Genomic DNA, 10,481 nt, shown 5'->3' on the forward strand with positions numbered 1-10,481 from the left:
GCACCTGCGGGAGGTCCTCCAAAGCCGCAGGATCAGCGGACCCTTCGCAGGCGCGCCTGCGGGACGTCCTCCAAAGCCGCGGGACCAGCGGACCCTCCGCAGGCGCGCCTGCGGGACGTCCTCCAAAGCCGCCGGACCAGCGGACCCTCCGCAGGCGCACCTGCGGGACGTCCTCCAAAGCCGCGGGACCAGCAGACCCTCCGCAGGCGCACCTGCGGGAGGTCCTCCAAAGCCGCAGGATCAGCGGACCCTTCGCAGGCGCGCCTGCGGGACGTCCTCCAAAGCCGCGGGACCAGCGGACCCTCCGCAGGCGCGCCTGCGGGACGTCCTCCAAAGCCGCGGGACCAGCGGACCGTCCGCAGGCGCGCCTGCGGGACATCCTCCAAAGCCACGGGACCAACGGACCCTCCGCAGGTGCGCCTGCGGGACGTCCTCCAAAGCCGCGGGACCAGCGGACCCTCCACAGGCACGCCTGCGGGACGTCCTCCAAAGTCGCGGGACCAGCGGACCCTCCGCAGGCAAGCCGCCGAAGGCAGCCTGCCTGTCCCCCTGGCAGCGCCGGCAGAGCGCCCCCTGCGGCTTGCTGCCCCAAGTACGTGCTTGGCGTGCTGGGGCCTGGAGCCCCCCTGGGCAAGACATCAGGTAAGGCAGGGCCTAACCTCCAGCCTCTCAGAAGATTCGCCAGTTAGCTGGCCTCTGGAATGAGATATGAATGTTCCCATGTAACAGGCAGGCAGCCACTGGCAAGAGTTTTCTCTTTTACACCCCGTGGATGAGAGGAACTGCTATTCGCCAGACTCCTGAATTAGATTGTGCTGGTGCATCTCTGCTGTTTGCTGTGGCAAAGGGACGTCTTGCAGCCATGAATGATTTAGGAGGTCTTCCAAGGATGGCCTGTCGGAGGGCCTCAAGTCCAGACACCATTCAATGAGGTGCTGGCACTCTGGGGAGAGAAAACAAGCAGTCAGTGAGAATGTGCTGCTGAGTAATGTCTGGGAAGCCTACAAGCCTCCCTCTTTTACCACCTGCAAGTCTGCTTTGGGATCTGCCTTTCTTGCTTCACAGGACAGATGACCATGGCTGTGGCTAGGCCCTGGTCTCCACTAGGGGAGGCGGGGGAATTGATCTAGGATACGCAACTGCGGCTACGAGAATAGCGTAGCTGAAGTCGACGTACTTAGATTGACTCACCGCGGCGTCTTCATGACGGCGAGTCGACAGCTGCCATCCCCCCATCGACTCCGCCTGCGCCTCTCGTGGCGCTGGAGTACAGGAGTCGACGGGAGAGCGCTCAGGGGTCGATTTATCACGTCTAGACTACACACAATAAATCGACCCCCCCCAGCTCGATCTCACAGCATCGATTCCGGCCAGAGTGTAGACCTGCCCTAGATGTGGTTTCTTAGTTACTTCCCCCACCCTAGTACGTAGGTGAACTAGGTCCCATCTTTGGATGGAGACTCCAAAAATACACAAGGGAGCAAATTAGCAGTGGAAGTCCATGAGCAGGCCATCGTCCCCCGCCATTCATATGCAGGCTAATAGCAAAAATCAACTTTCCCTTCCCCAGTGAGATGATGAAACCGGAGAGCTACTCGGTTCTAGCTCTTTTATCATTTCCACTTTCTGTCAGACTGCTTCATCAGCCAGCGGCAGTAGCCACACTAAAGACCCCGGCGAGTGGCAGGAGAGTCAAGTGCTGAAGTGAACGACAACAGTGAGCTCTGAAGCAGCTGTCTGAGGCAGGGAAGACAGCGGGGTCCCCAGCATTTCCCCAGGATTCAATAGCATGAAACATCTCATTGAGTTTAAGACATGAAGGGACCACTAGATCACAGACTATGCCTTGCATGTCTCATTGGTTGCATGAAGTGATGGTAAATGCACCTCTATGTTGTCATATTATCGCTCTGTCAGTGTGGCATTCAGGCTAAGCAGCTGTTCGCCCAACTCTAACACTACAAAGGCGTGTGCTCACCTGGAGAGACGCTCTGCCGAAAGCAGACCTGGCCCTTAATAATCTCCTCATCATGTTCAAAGGGGAGAATCCCGCAGACCATGTCATATAGCAGGACCCCCAGAGACCAGACTGTGGCTGACCTGGCATGATATTGGTGATTGAGGATCCATTCTGGGGGGCTGTACACTCTGGTCCCTGTAGAGGAGATCAGAGGAGCACGGTTAGCAGAAATAGTTCATCTCTTCCCCTAAGCAGAGCAACCAGTTATTAATGATTTGTTCAGGTGTTATCAGGGTGACCAAGAGACCAAGTCTGGTACTTCAGCCCCCAATTTAGGTTGCAATATCTTAATATTGTTTAACTCTCAGCCCAGTTTGATTGGGATTTAAACCCCTAGCAGCTGTGCTAGGGCATAGACTACAAACGAAGCAGAACCAAATGGAGTGCAAACAACCATGTTTTCCAGCTGCAATATAAGCCACAATAAGTAACAGGTTTCTTAAGGCCACCATTATCCTGCCTTCATCTCTGTCAATGTAACCATTTCTCAGTGAGGTAAAGAGAGAGGCAGCTTGCAGATACTTCAGTCCATGGTGACCCAGTGCAGCCAGAGCATTTGGGGAGGTGCTGGGGCCTTGTCTACTGCACAACAAGGACCACAGACAACCTTACAGTCCTTTCTACATAAAGGGTTTCCTTGCTTAACCCAAAGAAGGGCAGATACCTTGAAGAGTTTATTCCTTTTCTGGCACTGACTACTGTTGAGTCAGCCAGGGATAAAGCCTGGCTACTCCAGAGCTGGGGACAAAGGTTTGTTGTACAACATCAGGGGAGTGGTTTTAGTTTGTACCATTGTGCATGTGATAATTATGCTTGGAAGCCTGGTTTTGGCCTCTGGAGAGGCTTACGCCCTTTGCCTTTGTTGTATCTGATCTCTTCCCTTCTGGCAGGAAGAGGAGACTGAGGTCAGAGCTCCTAGTCTGGTTTCTGGCCACGTGACTGTTGTTTACAAACTTTGGGTTGTAAAAAGAAACCTGATGTCCCACCAGGGGGCGCCACTAGCTTGGGAAATTCTGCAGGAGATGGGTGGTTGAGAGGGGCAAACCCATCCCTTGTCATCAACCCTTACATTAAAAACAAAAAATGCAGCACCCATCCGGCAGGGCAGAAGCAAAACAAACGCTCCACAACAAACTGATCTGGTTTTTTGAAAGTCAACGGTCCTATCCTGAATATGCCTTTCTAGTGGGTCAGAAAGAATGCCTGCTGCTCTGCTTATTTGTCCCCCACGCAGATCCCTGCACCCCTGCTCCAAGGTCAGACAGTCCTCCCTGGGTCTGGAGCCCCCCCCCCCAAGATCAGACTCAGGTGCCTTTGGGGAGCAGAGGAAAGGGAGCCAGCTGTAAGCAGATCTCCCACCGATCCTATTTCACAACATTCATCCCGTGACAAAACATAACTTTCCAATGAAATGAATAATTTAGCGAGATGGCGGAGACAGCAGCTTCTCCTCTTGATCCCCTCCCCACACTGATGTCCATCCGTCCCCACAGAAAGAAACTGCACAAGAGCCCTCTTCTTTATCCTTGGGCAGGGGGGGGGGACTTCCCCTCCCCTGCATTCTAGCTGGTAGATTAGGTTAGGATCCAGCACCTGAGCAGCCATGGCTGCAGAGAGGTTTCACTCAATCTTTCCCCATCTAGGAGGTGAGGCAGATCCTGTTTGCACCACCCCTGGAGGGTGGAATACCAGCCAGACCCCTGCTGAAATGCTACAGCTGTCATGGACCTAGAGAAAACCAAATCACTGGAACCAGAGCCCAACTTTCTCCTCTTATTGCTCACAGGGACTCCAGAGATTGATGCTTGTGAGTTCACACCCGGTTTCTGCCATGTGCCCTCCTCCCAGCCCCTGCATGACGTGGGCAGCTACCACCGGTTAACACCCAACAAAAGGGCAAACACATTTGTGAAATGCTTTTTGGATACAAGGCAGGGAGGAAAACCCCAAAGGTATCAAAGCTGCACATCACACAACAATATATTTAGCAAAGGAGAATGGCAGGGGAAAGAGGGAACAAACCATTCCCTGGCTGGGAAGTTACTGAACATTTACAGGCAGGGAACAACTCATTTCAAAGAGGAATTTCCCTGGATTCCCTCCCTATGCAGATAAAATAGAAGAGGATGGAAACAGACACTCACCATCAAAATCAGTGTAAGCTGTGTCCTTGAGTAATGCCCCAGACCCAAAATCTATGAGTTTCAGTTCCCCGCTGTTCAGATCAACCAGGATGTTCTCATCCTTGATATCCCGGTGCAATACCCCACAGCTATGACAGTGCTGAACTGCCTCCAGAACCTGGCGGAAAAAGCTGCGGGCCTGCTCCTCGGGGAGAGCACCCCGCTCCGTGATGAAGTCATACAGGTCCTGCACAGGATCCGGTCGCTCCAAAACCAAGACGAAGCTGTCCGGTCTCTCAAACCAGTCCAAGAGCTGAATGACCCCCCGGAAGCCTGAGCCCACTTTCTTCAGGAGCAGGATCTCCATGGGCACTCTGCTCCCACAAGGCTTCACAGAGAGAGAAAGGAGAGTTCCATCAGAGGCAGGCAAATCGACCCACGAAGTCAAGAGCTACTGTGACGAGGTGGGACTGGTTATAATGTTCCCTCTGAATACTGGGGGGCGGGGGGCTCAGCTCTGGCCGACCCTCTGTCACCTGGCAACTAATGGCCGGGCACTTCCCCCCTGCAAGGGGATGCTAAAGGTGTTGGAGACAGAGAGATCAGGTGACCTCCTGGCCTGGGAAAGAGAGACAGCCCAGACAGGAGGGGCTGGAGGGGGTTTGAGAGTTTTTGGAAGCTGACTGGAAAATGGAGGGGAACCCCGAGGAGGCTCAGGCCTCCCAGCGGGGCTGTGGCCTCCCTGGGGCCCCAGATGGACCTAACTAAGGGGGGGTCTTGTGGTCTGTACTGGCAAGACCTGTTTTGGACTGTGTTTCTGTCATCTAAATAAACCTCTGTTTTACCGGCTGGCTGAGAGTCACGTCTGACTGCAAGGTGGGGGTGCAGGACCCTCTGGCTTCCCCAGCACCCCAACTGGGTGGACTCACTGTGGGAAGCACACAGACGGGCACATGCTGAATGCTACGTGTGAGCTTCCTGCCCTAAAGACAGTCTGCTCCAAGGGAGTGAAGGCTCCCCAAAGTCCTGACTGGCTTGGTGGGGAGCAGTTCCAGAGCATCGCCCGGGGACTCTGTGACAACTGGTGTTAGCGGTGGGATCTACTGCACCCCGTGGACAGCGCTTCTTGCAGTAAGTGACTGGGGAGCAGTAAAACGAAGGGGGATTGACGGGGACCAGGCATGCCAAAGATTCAGAGAGAGATGGTTTCAGGGGCGATTAACCCTTGGGAGTGTGTGACCAGAAAGAAGGCTCTCGCAGTAACAAGGTCCCCCGGGGGATCACAGCGAGCGGTCCCAGGGGCAGAGGAGTCTGCGGCTCAACCCTGGCAGACAGGTGGTAACCTCAAGAAGGGCTGGTGCACTAGGGGACTCCCTGGGTACCGTGGGGAGCAGCGAGCACCCAGACCTGTGAGTGGCCAGGAGGAAGATGTATGCCAAGTGCCTTAAGGGTGACCTGGTGGAGCTGTGCAAGCAGAGGGGGCTGCGCAGTGGGAAGCTCACCAAAGACCAGCTGATTGCCCAGCTGGAGGAGGGAGATCGCTTGAATGAACTGATCCCTGTCTCTGAGGGAAGCAGCCTGGCAGATGCAGCACAGGCACCAGTGTCTGTCCCCGCTGGGAGTGGTCAGCCGGCCGCTGAGGGCTTCCCGAGACCCCTTCTCCCTATGCCTAGGGGGAGGGTGAAGAGGAGCCCAGCGAATACTGAGGGCACCATGACCCCCCCGACCAGCAGGGGATCCTCCCGGCAATGCTCGGCATCCGTGGAGTGGAAGCGGCTGAAGTGGGAGAGAGAGCTAAAAATGAGAGAGACGCAGGATCGTGAGAAACAGAGGCAGCATGAGGAGAGACAAAGACAACGGGAGCTGGAGGAGAAAGAGAGACAGAGGGAACATGAAGAACGACAGCGTCAGCATGAGCTGGAACTGGTGAGGCTGAGGAGCAGCAGGCCCCCGGCTGCGGGGAGTGAGGGGGGGCCAGGCCGGCACGGAGCTTTGATAAGTGCATCCTGGCCCTGCGTAAGGAGTGGGAGGACATGGATGACTTCCTGGGTGCCTTTGAGACGGCCTGCAAGCTGCACCAGGTAGATCCTGTGGACAGGCTCCGGGTTCTCACCCCCTTACTGGACCCCAAGGCCGTGGCATTGTACCGCCAACTGGAAGGGGCGGAGAAAGGGGCCTACGAACTGTTCAAGCAGGCCCTGCTGCGCGAGTTTGGGCTGACTCCTGAGATGTACTAGGAAAGGTTCCGGGGTCAGTATAAAACCCCTGAGGTCTCCTATCTGCAACTAGCCGTCCGCATGGAGGGGTACGCCAGCAAGTGGGCCGATGGGGCCCAGACGAAGGGGGACCTGGTTAAACTGCTGGTACTGGAGCAACTGTATGAGCGGTGCCCATCCGACCTGAGGCTGTGATTGAGGGACCAAAAGCCAGAGAACCCATGACATGCAGGGCGGCTGGCCGATGAGTTTGTGCAGAGCCGGTCGGGGGGTGGCAGGAAGGAGTCCCAAAGAAACATGCCTGCCATGATGCAGAAAGAGAGCGATCCTGGGACCTCTCATAAGGAAAACGTGGAGAACCCCCTCCCAAGGGGGACATCCGGCTTCAGAGCCAACCGACCAGCTCGGGGGGACCAATGGGATATGGGCTGCTATCACTTTGGCCAAAGAGGCCACATACAGACCCAGTGCCCCAGGCTCAGGTACAGACCAAGCAGACTGGACCCACAGAGGGTTAACTGGGTAGCGGCCCAGCTGGATGAGGGGCAGGCTTCCCAGGAAAGGGGGGCTGGCAGCTTATCAACTGTTCAGGAGGGAGGAGGGCCCAGGCCACCTCCTCCGCAGAGCTGGATGCTCCAGACATCAGGTTTTCCGTTTACAGGGTGGGCGCAGGGCTGTCCCTGCGAAGCGAGTGACTTGTTCCTCTGGAGGTGGATGGGAGGAAAGTCTATGAATACTGGGACACGGGCGCTGAGGTAACGCTGGCCCGGCCTGAGGTGATAGCTCCAGATGAGGTGATGTCCAACACCTATCTGACCCTGATGGGGGTGGGTGGGACCCCATTCAAGGTTCCCGTGGCAAGAGTACATTTGAAATGGGGGGACAAGAAGGGCCCCAAGAAAGTGGGGGTGCACCCTCATTTACCCACTGAGGTGTTAATGGGGGGGGGACATGGAGAACTGGCCAAGCAACCCCCAGGGTGCCCTAGTCGTGACCCGTAGCCCAAGCCTGCACGGACACTGCGCCCTGACCTCGGGAAGGGTACCTTGCCCGAGGAGCAGAACCCTGCCCTGGTGGGAAGGGAATGCCCAGAGACACAGCTCAAGGAGGCTGCAACTTCAGACCCAGCCGGTGAGAGAGAGCAGGTCCCCATCGCTGCCCCAGCTGCTGAGTTCCAGGCCGAGGTGCGGGAAGACCCCTCCTTGTGGAAGATAAGGGACCTGGCTGACCTCAGTGTGGTACAGACCATGGGGGGAGGTGGCCGGAAAAGGTTCCTGTGGGAGAAGGGGCTCCTGTACCGAGAATGGGCTCCCCCAGGGAAAATGGAGTCGGGGGGATCAGGAGGCAGCTGGTGGTACCCCGGAAGTATCGCCACCAGCTGCTGTACCTGGCCCATGACATTCCCCCCTCAGGGCACCAGGGAACCTGGCGTACCCAGCAGAGGCTGCTACAGAACTTTTACTGGCCTCTGGTCTTTCCCCATGTCCAGCAGCACTGCCGCTCCTGTGACCCCTGCCAGAGGGGGAGGGAGGCCGGGACACGGGGAAAATGGCTGTAGGACCCTGGCCCAGCACAGAGGAGCCTTTCCAGAGGGGGGCCAGGGTCAAAAGGGGGGGTGTCTGAACCAAGAGAGCCCGAATCACAGCCCCCCAGACTGGAACGCGGGGAGAAGACCCCAGCCCAGCTTGAACCCCAGGGGTATTGGGGTGGGGAAAGGACATGAGCTGCCTAAGCCTTCCCAGCTGCAGCCTACGGGTGCCATCGAGCACCCACGACCTAAAGGGGGGCAGGAAACTGGAAGGGCCTGGTGCAACTCTTCCCCCACAAAGGGGGGGATGCTGGGGCATCCCTGGGAACGTGGGTAGGTTCGAACTTCCCCAGGTCACTGGCTGAAGTGACCCCGCTCAGTTCGGTCTCGAAGGGGGGAGAGGGACTGGTGATGAAGTGGAACTGGTTTTAATGTTCCCTCTGAATACTGGGGGGGGCCTCAGCTCTGGCCGACCCTCTGTCTCCTGGCAACTAATGGCCAGGCCCTTCCCCCCTGCAAGGGGATGCTAAAGGTGTTGGAGACAGCGAGATCAGGGGACCTCCTGGCCCGGGAAGGAGACACAGCCCAGAGAGGAGGGACTGGAGGGGGTTTGGCAGTTTTTGGAAGCTGGCTGGAAGATGGAGGGGAGCCCCAAGGAGGCTCGGGCCTCCCAGCGGGGCTGTGGCCTCCCTGGGGCCCCAGATGGACCTAACTAAGGGGGGTCCTGTTGTCTGTACTGGCAAGACCTGTTTTGGACAGTGTTCCTCTCATCTAAATAAACCTCTGTGTTACTGGCTGGCTGAGAGTCACGTCTGACTGCAAGGTGGGGGTGCAGGAGCCTCTGGATTCCCCAGGACCCCGATTGGGTGGACTCGCTGTGGGAAGCACACGGACGGGCACATGCTGAATGCTACGTGTGAGCTTCCTGCCCTGCAGACAGTCTGCTCCAAGGAAGAGGAGGCTCCCCAAAGTCCTGACTGGCTTTGTGGGGAGCAGTCCCAGAGCATCCCCCGGGGACTCCGTGCTACCTACGACACCTTCACTACAGAGCCAAGACCATGCAATGCAGAGCCACAGCAGATATCCCTGCCCAAGACACTTACCAGCTCTTCCCAGTTAGAAACCCGGTCCCGGTACACGTGCTTGATGGCTACCTAGGACACAACCAGAACCGTTCAGACAATCAGGATCGGGTCAGGCAACCCCAAAAAGAGGGGAGGCAAACAAAGGACCAGTGAAGGGGAGGCAAGATGGTGGCTATGCCAGGGCAAAGCAAAGGAGATGTAACGGGGTAAGGGACGGGTCTCTCACCAAAGGTGGAGCTCTATAGAGTGGGCTGCAGGGGTGGGGTGGGGGGGTCCCTGTCCAGGGTCTACTCACCGGGGCGCTGTCCGACAGGCGGGTGCCCAAGTAGACAGAACCAAAGCCACCACTGCCCAGCAGCGGGCCCACCTCGTACAGCTTCTCCAGCGGCTCCTTGTCCTTCCCTGCAGGCAGAGAGGCACAGACACCAGGATCAGACCCAGCTGTGTCCTCAAAAGGCCGGGCCAACCCTCCAAACCAGGCCAGACCCTCATTCCTCCTCAGAATGACCCCCCACCCCGAAACCAGACCAGACCCACATCCCTCCCCAAGCCAAACTGGAGCAGACCCTCATCCCTCCTCAGAATGACCCTCCACACCCCGAAACTGGACCAGACCACATCCCTCCCCAAGCCAAATCAGAGCAGACCCCCATCCTTCCTCAGAACGACCCCCACCCCCCAAAACCAGACCAGACCCACATCCCTCTCCCAAACCGGATCAGACTTCCTTGCAACCCAAACTAGATCAGACTCCTCTATGAGCCTCTCCAATGCCTAGCAGGACAGGGCGCCTCCCAAACTGATCCCAGCCGCTCCGGGGCCCCCCACAGCAGAGCCCCCCCCCCTGCAGTCCATCCAAACCGAACTGAACCCAGCTGAGCCTCACCTGGCTGTAGCTTGGCCGGGTGCAGCTCCCCACCGGACCCGGAGCAGAGGTTGGCCAGCGAGTTGATCTTGGAGAGCAGCATCCCCACCCTGTCCCCTTACTCCAGGACTTTCCTTTCAATAGAGAAACGCTGGTAATTCTATCATGGCGTCCAGTACCAGGTGACTTGGTGTCACGGACTGTGGGGGAGTCACGGCCCTGCACCCCCCTTCCTGCGATTCTCTGAGACTCTCAGCCAGCCAGTAGAACAGGTTTATTAGATGACAGAAACATGGTCTAAAACAGAGCTTGTAGGTACAGGAAACAGGACCCCTCAGCCAGGTCCAACTTGGGGGGCAGGGAGCCCAGTGCCCTGCCTGGGCTGGGTCTCCGTCCATTTCCCCAGCCAGACTCTCCAGCTTGTGTCTTTCCCCGGCCAGGAGTCCCCTGATCCCTTTGTTCTCCAACACCTTCAGGTGGCACCTTGCAGGGAAGGAGCCGAGGCCATTAGTTGCCAGGAGACAGGGTGTCGGCCATTCTCTGGGCAACAGAATCAAACTGGTCCCCTAGGGCTCTGCAACAATCACACACCCTGATCCCTCCACCTAGACACTTAAGACAGACAAAGGGGAAACTGAGGCACC

The 10,481-nt window shown here is 57.3% G+C and overlaps 1 protein-coding gene across 1 annotated transcript; it reads right to left on the reverse strand.

The window, feature by feature from the left end:
• Positions 1–551: 551 nt before the first annotated feature.
• On the reverse strand, positions 552–9,972 carry LOC123360844 (serine/threonine-protein kinase pim-1-like). The gene is made up of 6 exons (XM_045001276.1): positions 9,859–9,972; positions 9,268–9,374; positions 8,991–9,041; positions 4,165–4,531; positions 1,979–2,155; positions 552–943 (listed from the first exon to the last, which is right to left on the reverse strand). The coding sequence occupies exons 1-6, from the start codon at positions 9,938–9,940 to the stop codon at positions 786–788; spliced, it is 942 nt and encodes a 313-aa protein (XP_044857211.1). The 5' UTR covers positions 9,941–9,972; the 3' UTR covers positions 552–785.
• Positions 9,973–10,481: the final 509 nt, after the last annotated feature.

This window comes from Mauremys mutica, unplaced genomic scaffold (genome assembly GCF_020497125.1).
Source record: "Mauremys mutica isolate MM-2020 ecotype Southern unplaced genomic scaffold, ASM2049712v1 Super-Scaffold_100320, whole genome shotgun sequence".
NCBI classification, from domain to species: domain Eukaryota; kingdom Metazoa; phylum Chordata; order Testudines; family Geoemydidae; genus Mauremys; species Mauremys mutica.

Bases quoted from the DNA above. Each gene is read 5' to 3' on its own strand.
- LOC123360844 (XM_045001276.1), bottom strand. From the start codon at position 9,940: ATGCTGCTCTCCAAGATCAACTCGCTGGCCAACCTCTGCTCCGGGTCC. The intron at 9,375-9,858 runs GTGAGGCTCAGC...CTCTGCCTGCAG, and splicing joins CCCGGCCAAGCTACAGCCAG to GGAAGGACAAGGAGCCGCTG. The intron at 4,532-8,990 runs GTAAGTGTCTTG...CTCTCTGTGAAG, and splicing joins TTTCTAACTGGGAAGAGCTG to CCTTGTGGGAGCAGAGTGCC.